This window comes from Cornus florida, unplaced genomic scaffold (assembly GCF_030987335.1).
Source record: "Cornus florida cultivar Cherokee Brave unplaced genomic scaffold, ASM3098733v1 CherokeeBrave_3.0.0_Hap2_Chr07, whole genome shotgun sequence".
Classification (NCBI taxonomy): Eukaryota; Viridiplantae; Streptophyta; class Magnoliopsida; order Cornales; family Cornaceae; genus Cornus; species Cornus florida.
In genome coordinates, this window is record NW_026775577.1 from 47,082,544 (window position 1) to 47,098,486 (window position 15,943).

At 34.6% G+C, this 15,943-nt stretch overlaps 2 protein-coding genes across 6 annotated transcripts; both read right to left on the reverse strand.

Moving 5' to 3' along the window:
* Nucleotides 1-409: 409 nt before the first annotated feature.
* LOC132267148 (uncharacterized) lies at nucleotides 410-2,506 on the reverse strand. 5 transcript variants are annotated; one of them, XM_059768220.1, is made up of 6 exons: nucleotides 2,091-2,498; nucleotides 1,906-2,004; nucleotides 1,538-1,579; nucleotides 1,184-1,328; nucleotides 882-983; nucleotides 410-773 (listed from the first exon to the last, which is right to left on the reverse strand). In XM_059768220.1, the coding sequence occupies exons 1-6, from the start codon at nucleotides 2,301-2,303 to the stop codon at nucleotides 715-717; spliced, it is 660 nt and encodes a 219-aa protein (XP_059624203.1). In that variant the 5' UTR covers nucleotides 2,304-2,498; the 3' UTR covers nucleotides 410-714. The 5 variants fall into 5 exon arrangements, 4 of the variants coding, with proteins under 4 accessions (XP_059624203.1, XP_059624206.1, XP_059624205.1 ...); XR_009468891.1 differs by having other exon boundaries at nucleotides 737-773; nucleotides 1,184-1,282; nucleotides 2,091-2,506; XM_059768223.1 differs by lacking the exon at nucleotides 882-983 and having other exon boundaries at nucleotides 1,184-1,282; nucleotides 2,091-2,497.
* A 268-nt stretch (nucleotides 2,507-2,774) lies between these two features.
* LOC132316684 (uncharacterized) lies at nucleotides 2,775-4,605 on the reverse strand. Its single transcript, XM_059815159.1, has 4 exons — nucleotides 4,571-4,605; nucleotides 4,263-4,453; nucleotides 3,453-3,554; nucleotides 2,775-3,331 (listed from the first exon to the last, which is right to left on the reverse strand). The coding sequence occupies exons 1-4, from the start codon at nucleotides 4,603-4,605 to the stop codon at nucleotides 3,273-3,275; spliced, it is 387 nt and encodes a 128-aa protein (XP_059671142.1). The 3' UTR covers nucleotides 2,775-3,272.
* Between the last annotated feature and the right edge of the window lie 11,338 nt (nucleotides 4,606-15,943).

Genomic DNA, 15,943 nt, shown 5'->3' on the forward strand with positions numbered 1-15,943 from the left:
GATATGTTGACGCGTTAAATTTCAAAAAAGTAGGACACCAGTGCGATTTGGATACGATTATTTAAATATAAATTTTTAATTCTTTTAAATATGTATTGAGCAATAATAGTATTATAAAACTTAAATTTATTTTTAATTTTTATACTAAAAGTTGTAATCACTTTTATATCATATATACACAGTTATTCTATTACTTTGTCATAATAATATTTTTGTTTTAAATGAATAAACGTCATATCATGATTCGCTTGTGATCATATATGTATAATGTCAAATTTTCCTAAAGAAAAAAGTTGAACACTTTAGAATATGTTCAAGATTTTCAGGTTGGCTTGTGTTAGAAATGTTTGAAAGTGTCGGTCTAAGCTACTAAAAAGTGTTGGTGAAATGTCATAAAATGTTAGGAAAGTGTCCAAAATAATAAAAATTTATTTTTATTTACGGATAGTTGTGTCAGACACGTGTCCAATGAGTATAGGTATCCAACACGGATATGACACGGGTACGACTCCTTTGTAGAAGTATCCGTACTTCATAGGGTCACATATTGCATAATTTGTTAACATGTCATGTGTACATGATCTAGCCACACAATGCATAATTTCTAACATGTCACACATACATGATTTATTCAAGAGAGATTATTCTCAAATATCATAACAGCAACACGTTTCTTATTAGATAATGTATTCGCCTTCTTCTTCTCTCTCCAGACTACAGTAGCCTTTTGATCTTCTGAATGAAACTCAACATGATCTCCAGTCCTTTCTCATCTGAAAAATGCTTGTGTAATTAGTTGCATATAACAAATATGTAAAATGTAATGTACTGTCTGAATTTACAGCTCTATATAAAATGAAAAATGGCATTTGATGTATTACCTAATTTAGGGACCCCATGTCCCTCATGGTGATATATCACAAAAGGGTCCAAATATGATTTCAAGAGTTCAATCCCATTTTGCTTTGCAAAGTCCTTTTCACCTGCAAAAGTAGTCCCCTCTTTTATCCTCTTAGAAAAGGGCAATTAAAAAAATGCAAGAAGAGAAAGGGCACTACTTTTTCTTTCCTTTTCTCTTCTTGCATTTTTTTAATTGCCCTTTTCTAAGAGGATAAAAGAGGGGACTACTTTTGCATACATATATATATTTATAATACTAAGTATACATCACAGTAAGAAGTACCTATGAAGTGGAGTGATGGGCATTCAATAGTAGAGGAAAAGGCATTTTCAGTGACCTTTGGGGCAGAAAACTCTTTACCTCCAAGTTGACCCCCTGATACTATGATGACAAATTTTATTTTAGGAATTCTGGTTAGAGCCACTACCTGGTTCCAAATGACAATTATTCAGTTCCATTTCAATCTATATAAGTTCAAATTAAATGCCTGATAAGTGATTATTAACTAATTGGTTTTACTGGGGAACTAAAATAATTTCATATTTTTATTTTCTTCTTTTCCTGTTTAATAAATTTGAATCCTTAGAAATTATATTATCAAGGAAAAAAAAAAAAAAAAAAAATGTTGGACTATACATGTTTCTGCATCCCCGGTAGTGCAGCCGCTAGTAATGCTCCCTTTTCACAAAAATCACAAAACAGACATCAGAAAATGAAATATTCAGACAATATAGGAACACTTAATTTACTCACATGAATGCATCAATATGCATGCATGTTTGCTTATGTGGTGCAAGGTTTGAATCAAATCACAATTATCTTGAGCTTCAAAAGGTTAAAAACCTCAAACTATTATTTTCAAACTCACATAATCTAAAAGGGAATATATATATATATATATATATATATATATATATATATATATATTATTTATAAAGATATATATACACAATACACACATCAAATGTGCCAAAAATTGATACAGATGTATAAAAATTTGTTACCTGAGATAAGCCTAGCAACCCATCAAATGGTCCAAGCCTGACCATACAATCTTCAATGTATGCAACACATTCATCAAAATTCCTGTACTCAGAATGATCCTACAAATGACACAAAATTGATCAGATGAATGAGGGAATGAAATCAAATTTGAAAATCCATAGATATGACAACGAGACAATCTGACCTCATTGGACTCGAACCATTCATAATAAGGAGGAAACTTCCCCTCACCACTGGGCTCTCCTTCTGCGGGAAAAGGTGCATCTAAAAAGACCAAATCCATCATATTAAGCACAAATTCTGGCCATATTTCTAGCTCTTTTTTCAGGATTGCACTGCTCGATCTAAAACCATGAAGGCAGAGAATTCTGGGCTTTTTCACAAGTTGGTAATCCATCTTCCTCCCAATTATTCCTTCATCTTGGCTCTGAGGATGATTTATATTATTTGGTCCCAACTGTAGAGGCAGGCTAGTAGTAGATCAAACATTAATATAGAAAGGTATAACATGGCTCATTAATTTGGATGTCAGATTATTTCTATTTGAAATGTGAATAATAAAATTCCACGATGACCATTTTGATCATGAATTAGGATCAAACAAATAATAATCGACACACAGCTAGTTACCATGCTGCTTAGATGACCTGATATAATTAGGTTGCTATCATGGTACTTAGAACATAGTTAGGCAGAGTTGTTTTGTTGTGAACTGTGACTGTGAGAGTCGTTGTGACCTGGAGGTCACGAGTTTAAAACAAAAAAATAACCTCTTTGCGCGAGAATATCGTGTACTGGACTGACCCTTCTACTTTTTGTTCATGGATCCTGTAAGGCTCTCGATAAGAACCTCCCATGTGGTTAGAAGTGACCATTGGTCCATTGCATTGATTGGTTGAATAAATTACGCCTCAAGCCATTAATGGGAGTACCTCTCCAGCTAGATGTATTGATAGTGAATTTGTCTTCTCCCTATAAAAATCAAGTAATAATCTCTCTTATTTTATTGAATTTTTAAGATTCAGTACATTAAGTCTTTTTTTTTTTTTGGTTTGATTTATGTTCAGTAGAAATCGTGAAGTACTTTTGGAGCTATCATAGTAAGAAGAACAATAACAGAATGGGCTTATAGACATCCTTGCACATTTATTTGCATATTGCATCTATGTAAATAAGATTTCATATACTTGAGATAAAATCAGAACAATATATGATTTGAAATTCTTCTCATAAAGTTTTTACATACATGTAAGACACCATTCCTCATGTATGTTACCACATTTGTGCTAAAAAGGTGAGGAGGACTTCTTGAAGGAAAGGGGGATTGCACAAATAATACATTCAATCAGATCTCCTATTCTTCATGTTATGGCATTTTCTGAACCATGTCAATGAAGCTGAGCATTGTCTGGAGGCCTTCCCCATCTGTCAAAATGTGAGTAAAATAATAAAATTGGACACACTTGCATGCATATGGAAATAAATATACACATGGATAGTTATATATGTATATGTTTGTATGACAAAAAGATTTAGTAATACTAACCAAGTCTTGGTATTATATGCCCCTTGGAATGATGAATCACAGTGGGGTTCTCAAATGATTCCAATAATGCAATCCCCCTTTCCTTCAAGAAGTCCTTCTCACCTTTTTAGCACAAATGTGATAACTTACATGAGGAATGGTGTCTTACATGTATGTAAAAACTTTATGAGAATAATTTTGTCTTCAAATAAATAAATAAAATTTCCTACAAATTTCATATTTCCTATTTAGGACTTGTTACAATAGATAACCCTACCGCTACACCAAGACTCACTCTCGTATTTATGAGAAGTGTTGGTTTTAATTCTCAAAGCATACGATGGATATAAAGAGACACCTCTCCGATTAAGTACATACAATATTGAGGATTTCACTGCTTAAATGTGCAATCAAAGAAAAACTGTAGAAAAGGAAAGGAAAACTGTTCTCTTTTCAGATTTAAGTAAAATACCTAATTTCCAAGCACACATTTAAAATAAAAAAATAAATAAAATAAAAAAATTCTTTGGAAAGTGGGTGTACTAAAAACTGTTTTCAAAAAATATAACTAAACATGGCCGTCAGTTTTCTTGTAAAAAAAATATAGCATTGTTAATTACAAGCAATGTGTTATCATAACTCATAATCTAGATCACCAAAAGAAGTCGGTGGTGGACAAAGATCCTCTCCAGCGCAGGAGAGGTATAGCACAAAATTCAATGGTTGAGACTGAATTGATAAAATGGGACCCACTAGTGAAGATGCAATCTCAACCACTAAATTCTGTACTGGTTGCGCTGAAAAGAATCCTTGTCCCCCCGGGGTACGTACCTATAATGTGGAGGGAGGGACATTTGACTGGAGAAGAAAATGCATTATTAGCGGCCGGCTTGGGTGACCCAAACTTAAGTCCTCCAAATTTACCCCCTGATATTATTAGTACAAACTTTATCTTTGGAACCTTTGTGAGAGCCACTCCCTTGGATTGCATTCCCGGTAAGGATGCTGTAAAAAAAGGCTCCCTATAATTCAGGCAATGGTTTAAAAATTCATAAAAGACATTTCAGAAACACCAATCAGAAGAAATAATAATAGTAAGTGTCACATAAAGTGAATATAAAATTCTAAATTCAACCCACCTGGGAAAAGCCCAGTACACCATCAAAAGGTCCATGCTTTATCATACAATCTTCTAGGTATGCTAGACATTCTTCAAAATTGTAGTACTCTGTAAAATCATGTGAAAACAATAGAATTCACATGTATTCATTGAAAACAATAGGACCATGTCATATTACACTATTAGTTTGTGCCTACATGGCTACATGTGTGTGTGTTTGAAATTGGATTAGAGGGGGGAAATGAAGGTCTAACCTGGTTACTTTGGTACCATTCATATTAGGGAGGATCATAGATGCCTTCTACATCGGATTTCCCTCTGGCTGGACAAGGGCCGTCGACAAAAACGAGGTCTAGTTTTCCAAGGATTGTCTCCGGCCATCGGCCGACCTGTTTCTGGAGGATGGCAGCACTTGTCCTTAAGCTGTGGAGGCAGAGAACTCTGGGTTTCTTTTGGATTTCATTTTCTATCTCAAAGTTTTTGGTTCCCACTTCACTGGATTGGTGATGATGTTGGGAAATTGAATTTAAGTACAAGAACTGCAAATGGACCTGCAACTTTTTACCGGTCAGTAGTAAAGACTTGCATATTTCCTTCAGGATTTGTTTGGATTAATGGAATTGGAAGGAAAATAAAAGAATCTATCCTTCCATGGAGAGGATAACTTAAGTGATACTTTCACAATATCCAAAATAAATTTAACATTTAAAAAAATTAAAAATTAAAAATAAAAAAACATTTGGATCCTATCTTAATATTAGGCGTAAAAGTAAATTGGTTAAAATAGTTTCTTTTCTCTACTTTTATCTTTTTCAAAAAATAATGTTATCATTTTTTTTCTTTTCCTTCCTAATTTATCCACACACATATTATTGCTATCTGTTCTTTTCTCTTTTAACTAAGTTTAACCTTTTGTTTTTTTTTTTTTTTTTTTTTTTTTTTTTTTTTTTTTTTTTTTTTTTTTTTATCTCGCCCTTCATATGAATAGATTGACAAACTAAACAATATCTTGATCTGAGTTTTGGACGAAGACTTGTCACGATGGGACCATTTAATATTGAATCTAGTGCTTCTGTGATGAATTCTAGAAGTAGGGTTGGAAGAAGAGCCCTGAGAAATTCTATGCCAGAGGGATTTTTTCCCGTCAGATGAATTTAGACAATTAATTAACAAAGGTTAGAGAGGAATGTTGCTGGGTATCAACAAGGACAAAAAAAATGGATCATTTGGCTTGTGTTTTGGAAGAGTTGAATGTTGAATTTGTTTAGGTTCTAGATAAAGCAAACTCTGCCCACACGAGAGCATGCAAACTAGTTCTCTTTAGTTATGGAGAGTGGGGTAACGAAATTTGACACGAATCCAACAACACGATTCGAACGCAACACAAAGTTAGCGGGTTTGAGTTAACCTTTATTGTGTTTGTGTCATAATTGTGTTAAAAACGGGGGTATTAAAAACATAAATTTTGGATGAGGTTTGAAATAGATTTCGCTAAGAATTTTTTGTAAATCTATAGACGAGAGCGTTTTATTTTCTCAAATCCGTTTCCAAGTGAATGAGAAATTAGCTCCAAAGTGTAGCGTTTTGATAAACCTAAATGGATATACAAAATGTGAGAAGTGTTTGTCCCACATGGAAAAAATGTTGAAACCAATTGAAATTTAAATAAGCTAAGTTTAGGATTTGGGCTTGGGCTTGAGCCTAATTGTCTAGTCCAGTTATTCTTTTTACTAAATAGAATTTTGGGTTGGGCCTGTTTTTGGGCTGGGCTTATTTAAATGGGTTTCACAAATAAGTGGTTGGTATTTGAATTTAAATTAAAATTAGTTTTTTGAATTTAAATTAAAACCACCTTTTAGTTTTTTTTTTTCAAAAGGGTGCACCTTTTTCTAAACCATTGGTAGCACTTACCCGAAAAGGCACCTTGCTACTTATAAATACCTTCCTTTGGATCATTTGCAAATCACTCCAATTCAAAATCCTTTTCTCTAATTCTGAATTCTCTCATTCCTTTCTCTTTTCTGTAAGTGTTTGAGGGTTTAAACCCTAGTCTTTGGGTTCAAGCCTTAGTCAGTGAGGTCGAGTAAGAGAGTACTACACCGAGCCGGTTCGCCTATTTCTTTGGTTTGCAGTGCTGCTACCGAAGGAAGACAAGTCGTTGTATCGATAGACGCCACTAAGTCCGTTAGAACTATAGTAGAGCAAATCTGTCTTAAAGATATAGAATTAAATTCTAGCCTCGACTTTTAATCAGATTCATTTATTTTATAGTTCTTATTTTATTATATTAAATTACATATTATAAAAAAATTATATATATAGATTATTATTTTAGAATAATAATTATATATATTTAAACATCATATTTTAACATAATATTTAAATAAATAATACTATAGTATATGGTATAGTTAGGCCATACTTTTGGACAACAATCTTAAGCTAGATTCTGCTTATACTATAGTTTAATTATTTAAATATTATTGTTATTTTATTTCTATAAATTTAACTATGGTCTGTATATTTAATATATAACAGACGAATGGCAAATATAAGTACTACTATGCCTAATGTTCCTGTCAGTTACGGGAAGAAGCCCGAAAATTTTAATGGGGCGGAGTTTAAAAAGTGGCAACATAAAATGATATTTTACCTTACAACTCTGAATCTAAGCAAGTACCTAACTGAGACTGCCCCAATGCTAGATGAGGGTGAGACTGACATTACTAAGCTAGGAGCTGTTGATGCATGGAAACATGGAGTCTTCCTATGCAAGAACTACGTCCTCAATGGATTGGACAACACTTTATATAATGTATACAGTCCAATAAATACTGCTAAAGAGCTCTGGGAGTCACTAGACAAGAAGTATAAAATAGAGGATGTTGGCTTGAAGAAGTTCGTGGTCAGACGATTTCTGGACTTCAAAATGATAGACTCCAAGACAATCATGAGCCAAGTGCAGAAGTTCCAGCTAATCCTATATGAGATACATGCTGAAAAGATGACTTTAAGTGAATCCTTTCAAGTAGCTTTAATCATTGAAAAGTTGCCACCTACTTGAAAAGATTTCAAAAGCTACTTGAAGCATAAGCTCAAGGAAATGGGGATCGAAGACTTGATTGTCAGGCTAAGAATTAAAGAAGGTAACTGCACATTTGAAAAGAAAGCCGGGAATTCTTCAATGGTGTCAAAGGAAAATATAGTGGAAGCTGGACAGAAGAATAAGAAGAGGAAGTACTTTGGAGAAGGTCCCAGCCAAGGAAACTACAAGAGGTTCATTGTGAAGTGTTTCATATACGGTAAGCTAGGACACCGAGGTAAAGACTGTCGTAACTGTAAAGCACAACATAACCCCAAGAAAAAGACCACTGAGGTGCACATTGCTAGGAAGATAAGTTGATAACTGATGTGTCAGAGTTAAATCTTTCAACTGTGGTTTTTGAAATCAACCTTGTGAACAACAATAGAGAATGGTGGGTAGACACGAGAGCTACTCGTCATATTTGCTCAGAAAAAAGGATGTTCACTACCTATAAAGCTATAGATAGTGAAGAACAACTCTACATGGGGAACTCTTCTACTGCAAAGGTTGAAGGATAAGGAAAGATCAAGCTATTAATGACCTTAGTAAAAGAACTCACTCTTAATAATGTGCTACATGAACCAGACATCAGGAAGAACTTGGTCTCTAGGTCGTTCCTAAGCAAGAATGGGTTCAAGCTGGTCTTTATATCTGATAAGTTTGTGTTGACTAAGAATGGGGTGTATGTGGGCAAAAGGTATCTAAGTAATGGACTATTCAAGTTCAATGTAATGACTGTTGTACCCAAAGTTATTAATAATAATAATAATAAAGTTAATATTTCTTCTGCTTATATGATTGAGTCATCTGATGTATAGCATGGTAGGTTAAGACATGTTAGTTATGATATTCGTAGATTAATTAACATGAATTCTATACCTAAATTTAGTATTGATTTAAATAAAAAATGCCAAATATGTGTAGAAGCAAAACTGACTAGAACCTCATTTCACTTCATAGAGCGAAGTACTGAACCTCTAACATTAATTCACAATGATATCTGTGACTTTAAATCTGTGCCAACCAGAGGTGGGAAAAATTATTTCATTACTTTTATTGATTATTGCACAAGATACTGTCATGCATACTTGTTAAGAAGCAAAGATGAAGTCTTGGAAATATTTAAACATTACAAAAATGAGGTTAAGAATCAACTTGGCAAAAAGATAAAGGTGTTCAGAAGTGATAGAGGTGGTGAATATAAAGCACTATTCGCTAAAATTTGCTCAGAACATAATATTATTCACTAAATTACCGTTCCTTATTCACCTCAATAGAATGGTGTTGCTGAACGCAAAAACCGTACCTTAAAAGAAATGATAAATGCTTTATTGATAAGTTCTGGTTTAACCCAAAATTTGTGGGGGGAATCTTTACTTTCTGCTAATTATATTCTCAACAAAATACCTTGCAAGAAAACAAATATAACACCTTATGAATTATAGAAAGGTCAAAAACCTTCCTATAAATTCTTAGAAGTGTGGGGGTGTCTAGCTAAGGTTGCGGTTCCTACTCCTAAGAAAGTTAAGATAGGACCAAAAACCTTTGATGGTATTTTCATAGGCTATGCACAAAATATTAGTGCATATCGTTTCCTTGTGCATAAATCAGACATTCCTAACATCGATGTCAATACAATTACTGAGTCAAGGAATACATGTTTCTTTGAGGATATATTTCTTTGTAAAAATCCTCTTAAAAGAAATCATGATATTGCTAATAACAATATATACGAGAATATAGACCAAGAGTCTATAGATGATGAAAATAAGGAAGAACCTAGACATAGTAAAAGAGTTAGAACGTCTAAATCATTTGGTCCTGATTTTCTGACATATATATTGGACAATGAACAACAAAGCTATAAGGAAGCTATGTCTTCTCCTGAAGCTCCTTTATGGAAAGAGCCATAAATAGTGAAATTGAATCCATCATACAAAATCATACTTCGGAGCTGGTGGATCTTTTTCCTGGTACTAAACCTTTAGGGCATAAGTGAATTTTTAAGAGGAAGATGAAGCCTAATGGTTTAATTGATAAATATAAAGCCAGGCTTGTTGCTAAGGGATACAGGCAAAAAAAAGGCTTGGATTATTTTGATACATATTCACTAGTCACAAGAATAATATCTATTAGATTTTTACTAGCTATTGCAGCATTGCAAAATTTAGAAATATATCAAATGGATGTTAAGACTACCTTCTTGAATGGTGAATCAGGGGAGGAAATCTATATGGAACAACTTGAAGGTTTTATAGTTCCAAGAAAAGAAAAGAATATTTGCAAGCTTGTAAAATCCTTATATGGATTGAAACAAGCACCTAACCAATGGCATGAAAAATTTGACAAAGTGGTGTTATCAAATGGTTTTAAAATTAATTAGTGTGATAAATGTGTTTATGTGAAAAACACTCTAAATGGATATGTCATTGTGTGCTTATATGTATATGATATGTTAATAATAGGTAGTAATGATGTTATAATCAAAACTACTAAAAAGATGTTGACCAAAAATTTCGATATGAAAGATTTAGGCATAGCTGATGTCATATTAGGAATCAAGATTTCTCGAACATCAAATGGTCTAGTATTATCTCAATCTCACTGTATTGAGAAAATATTTAAAAAGTTTAACAAAGAAGATAGTAATCTTGTAAAGATTCCTGTTGATGTAAATTTTCATTTATCGAAAAATACTGGTCCTAGCATATCACAACTTGAGTATTCTCGCATTATAGGAAGCTTAATGTATTTGATGAATTGCACACAACTAGACATAGGATACTCAGTTAATAAATTGAGTAGCTATACAAGTAATCCAGGAAAGAACCAGTGGACTGTAATAATCAGGGTTTTAAGGTATTTAAGATCTACCATAAGTTATGAATTACATTATTCTAGATATCCAGCAGTACTTGAAGGTTACGGTGATACTAATTGGTTATCAAATACGAAGGATTCTAAATCCACAAGTGGCTATATCTTTCCTATTAGAGGAGGTGTCATATCTTAGAAATCTTCAAAACAGACTTATATTGCCAGATATACTATAGAATCTGAATTTATTCCTTTGGATAAAGCTGGTGAAGAAGCTGAGTGGCTTCGTAATTTCATAGAAGATATTCCAAATTGGCCTAAACCTATGCCCGCTATATGTATACATTGCGATAATCAATCAACAATTGAAAGGGCACAAAGTAATATGTATAACAGTAAGTCTCGACATATACGTCGACGACATAATACCGTTAGATAATTGCTCTCAAGTGGGATAATCATAATAGATTATATCAGGTCAAAAGATAATTTAACGGATCCGTTTACAAAAGGTTTGACAAGAGAGCAAGTGTATAGTTCATCGAGGGGAATGGGATTAAAGCCAAAAGCTAACAAGTCATCTTAATGGAAAGCCAACCTAATTGATTGGAGATCTTAAGATCTAAGTTCAAAGGAACAACAAAAATTCTGAATGGCTCACCAGAAGCACTAGGAAGATTTAATCTTCTACCCATTTCTATGATAAGACAGTGCTACCTACAGCGATGATTAGGATAAGATATGCTTTTAATGACTCTTATACCTTGAAAATTCAAGTGGGGTATAGTAGGATACTCTTAATAAGAAGTCGCCTAAATGAGTGTGAACTTCTATAAGAACTTCTAAGGCTAAGTTTTCTAGAGCACTCATAAAATACCAGGAGTTGTTCAGGGCTATATGAACATAATCGTGAGAACTGACTTTGTGCGGGAAGGAATTGTGTGTTTGCTATTCTATTGGTTTACATCAAAGGCTGAACAGTTCACAACATCATGTTCACTGGTTAGCTAGTAAATCCGATAGTAATACTGTGATACCCCATAATTTCAGAACACAGGTTGATCAGGTCCACGCACAAACACAGGGAATATTAGCCAATCAATAATAAGCAAGCACATAATACAAAAGGAATAATAAATAAATAAATAAATAACGCTGAAAGAAAAATCTAAATTAAAAATTAAATAACCAATCCTCAGATACCGTAATCTCCAATAAATTCTCTTTATAAATATAAATCTCCTAAGAACTTGGGAATCCATACCATGTGGACCCCTAATAAAAATCCCAAACTAGTAAATGAAATAAATAATATCTATCTCATAAATAAATAAAACATAATATAGAGTCCTACGTTGATGACACCGGAAGAGTGAAGAAGACCGGCCTTTGCTCTACATGAATTGACTCTACGCCTGGAACTAACAAGGATCTGAAAAGATAACAACAAAGGTAGGTTAGAACCCACGAACAAGCCCTTGCTACTACATCCCAAACAGAGACCTGATAACAATCCATCCTAGTCCAACTCATGCAATAGCTAAGTAGGTCAATATACATAAGTATACACGTTATATACTCTCACTGGAAACGGATAATAGGTCTCATACAAGCGCACACAAGGTAGTCACGAGTTCCTCTTTGACCAGGGCACACACATCCCTTGATCCAGTTACCCATCTCATCTGGCAATATACGCCAATCCTAACCATCGATCAAGAGATCTCAAGCTCGTATCATGGTACCCAATAAAAATATATTTATGTAAGTAACTGTAACTATATCCTGACAATGGCACAATCTAAAGTCATAACTATATCCTGACAATAGTATGGCAAAACGTATGAGTCTTGTCGTATTAGCCAGCTCATAGAGGTATCAGCAAGCCATATCCTAACAATGGTGCTTCTAAGACCATATCATGACAATGGTCCTCCAATAAAACGTATATTCAAGCATATGCAAACCCATATACACATGCAGTCACATACATGATTAATATCATACCATTATCCGTAGTAGTTGATATAGCAATATAAGTTGGTATAAGAATTAGATGAGAAAACTGCAACAAAATTAAAGTCTTAACTATAATCGTATGCATAAATATTTTCATATACTCATCTATAGCATTTTATATGATGGTTCAAACATTTATAATTATCATGCAAATAGCTTACCACACAAGTAGAGTAATTTAAGCTATCCAAGCAAATCAATATACTTATTATGGTTTACCGAATTTGCTACAACTAACATACAACTCAAGTAAATCCATATTACTTCATATTATCATCCTTAATAATTACTAGGTCAAATAAAATAAATAATAATAATAATAATAAAATAATAAGAATCAACTGATAAACAACTTACAACTAAAGTATGATTTCAATTTCATCATATCCCAACAAGATAATCACCTTTACTACATTTGTACATTATACAGTCCATGCAATTAAATAAAAATAAATAGGCCCAACAATTTAATATACCCCTGGCTATTCAAAACTCAAAGCAACAAAACCCATAACACCTGAGTCGGCATTTTCCTTTCATAAGTGAGCCGAGCCGACTCAGTCCTTGCATCCCTCCTTAACATTTAGGCACTATAACTCACTTTCTCCTCTATAGCCCAAGGTCCTAAGGATTGTAACTATGTCCAGAATATCTCAACAACCCACAACAATTCTGGTTTATAAAATAGACACAACTATACTCATATATATACATTTATATATATGATATCTTCACTGTTATTATCTATCCTTGGCATGAATTAAATAAACCATATCTAAAATTAATGCCCTAAAGTCATTCTAAGAGTGAGTCGAGCACAAAATCAATGTGGATGAGTAGAACGAAGACTTGCCTTTTATGAATTTCGAATCGAACACTTTTTTTTCCTTCTCCAATTTCCCCTTGACACATGCAACTTTTGGGTTGCCGTAGTATGCCTCTGCGCTCTGAATATCACCCACAATAGCCGGTCTCATCCCTTCTCCTCCTCCTTTTTTTTCTCTCTTCCTCTCTCTCTCTTTCTTCCTCTCCTTTCTCTCTGGTTCACGCCGCCCCTTTCTGTGTTTTTTTTTTTTTTTTTTTTTTCTCTAATTCGTAACAGTTGCTCCCACAAATCCTAAATCAATAAGTATACAATATAACCTAACTATAACTATACTAAGCTATATACAGTCAGATCCATCCTAGCAAAACCCACCAATCATTGAACTAAAAAAAAAAAAAAAAAACTTTACAAATTAACAAAAAAACAAAATCTACCTAACCTGTGCACATACTTTGTGTACCATCACGTAACTAAACATGCTGGCTCATTTTGAACGAATAACATCTTCCCGTTCCCAAGTGGACTTGGCGTCATTATGATGGCTCCACTAAACTCGCACAAGAAGAATAGTCATGTTGCAAAGCATCTAATCACGGCGATTAAGAATACGACATGGTGGCTCAACATATGTCGCATTCGGCTGCAACTCGATCTCGCCAACATCTATATGCTGATAGCGATCCTTATCTCGTAGAAATTTCCGTAACATTAACACATGGAAGACATTATAGACCCGATGTAAATGTTTCGGAAGCGCTAACCAATAAGCTACAGCTCCAACTCGATCCGTAATCATAAAAGGACCGACAAAACGTGGTGATAGCTTCCCTTTCTTCCCAAAGCACATTACTCCCTTCATGGGAGATACTTTAAGTAACACCTAATCCCCTACCTGAAACTCTAAACTGCGAGTATAAAAATTCGCATAACTCTTTTGTCTACTCTGGGTAGTGCGCATACGGTCACGAATAAAAGCAATCTTCTTAGAGGTATCCTTGATAAATTCAAGACTCAGAAATTTGCTCACACCAACCTCTAACCAACAAACAGGAGATCGATATGGTCGACTATACAATGCCTCAAACGATGCCATACCAATAGTCTTCTGAAAACTATTATTGTAGGCAAACTTTGCCAATAGCAAATAATATTCCCAATTGCCCTTAAAATCAAGGACATCGGAACAAAGTATATCCTCCATGATCTGATTGACCCTCTCGGTCTATCCATCAGTATGAGGATGATAACCAGTGCTAAGATGTAGTTCGGTACCTAAAGCCTGCTGGAAACTCCCCCAAAATCCCGATACAACGCTCGGATCCCTGTCTGATATAATAGACATCGGTATGCTATGTAGCTTCACAATCTCTGCAATGTGAAGCCTCGCCAATTGTTCTAAAGTGAAATCAGTGCGAATAGGCAAGAAATGAGCTGATTTGGTCAACCTATCAATAATGAATAGAATTGTGGTTCCTGTTGGAATTGGGTAATCCTTTAACAAAATCCATAGAGATACTCTCCTATTTTCACTCCGGTACAGGAAGTGGCTGCAAGGAACTAGGCGGTCTCTAATGATCAATCTTGACCATCTGACAGGTACTACATTTGGAGACAAAGATGGCTATGTCTTTCTTCATACCTGCCCACCAAAACTGTCGCTTCATATTGTGATACATCTTATCTCCACCTGGGTGGGTAGAGAACTCAGATTTGTTAACCTCCGTCATAACATCTTTTCTCAAATCATCAACAGAAGGTACTACTAGGCATCTTTTGTACCTCAAGCCTCCATCTACCCTAATAGAGTAGAATGGGACATCACCAGAAGCTAACTCCATAACTCTATCGATGCACTGCTGGTCCATAAGTTGTGCCTTTAGTATTTTGTGGATGATAGCAAGTGTAATTACTATGCACGCCACAAAAGCATCAAACAACTCATCTACAATCTTCAAAGCATTCTATTCTATAGCAAACATCGCCGAAAGACCAGCATAGGGTCGACGAGTGAGTGTATCTGCCACTACATTTGCTTTCCCTAGATGGTACTATATAGAGAAGTGGTAATCTTTCACAAACTCCAACCACCTACGTTGTCTCAAATTCAGCTTCTTCTGCGTGAAGAGATATTACAAACTTTTGTGGTCACTAAATAGTCTAAAAGACTCCCCCAACAGATAATGCCTCCAAATACGTAAGGCAAAGACCACAGCTGTTAACTCTAGATCGTGTGTCGGATAATTAAGCTCAGGCTTAAGCATACGAGACCCATAAGAAACCAGTCGCTCATCCTGCATTAAAACACATCCCAGACCCTACAAAGAAGCATCTGCGTAGACAAGATACTATATCCCGCTCTGGGGAATAGCTAGAACAGGTGTAGAAGTCAACTTACTCTTCAATGTGTCAAATGCAGTCTGACAATGCTCATCCCACACAAACAATACCCCCTTCTTAGTTCGATGGGTGAGTGGTCTTACTATCTTTGTAAACCCCTTAGATGAATCTGTGATAATATCCTCATAATCCCAGAAAGTTACGAATCTCAGTGGGTGAGGCAGGCTGTCCCCACTCTAAAACAGCTGAGACCGTGGCTAGATTCACCGCTATTCCCTTCTCTGACACCACATGACCCAGAAACTTCA

Bases quoted from the DNA above. Each gene is read 5' to 3' on its own strand.
- LOC132267148 (XM_059768220.1), bottom strand. From the start codon at position 2,303: ATGGATTACCAACTTGTGAAAAAGCCCAGAATTCTCTGCCTTCATGGT. The intron at 2,005-2,090 runs GTCAGATTGTCT...TGTCATTTGTAG, and splicing joins AATGGTTCGAGTCCAATGAG to GATCATTCTGAGTACAGGAA. The intron at 1,580-1,905 runs GTAACAAATTTT...TTTTGTGAAAAG, and splicing joins GGTTGCTAGGCTTATCTCAG to GGAGCATTACTAGCGGCTGC.
- LOC132316684 (XM_059815159.1), bottom strand. From the start codon at position 4,605: ATGGACCTTTTGATGGTGTACTGGGCTTTTCCCAG. The intron at 3,555-4,262 runs GTACGTACCCCG...TGTGCTAAAAAG, and splicing joins TCCCTCCCTCCACATTATAG to GTGAGAAGGACTTCTTGAAG. The intron at 3,332-3,452 runs GTTAGTATTACT...ACATTTTGACAG, and splicing joins GCATATAATACCAAGACTTG to ATGGGGAAGGCCTCCAGACA.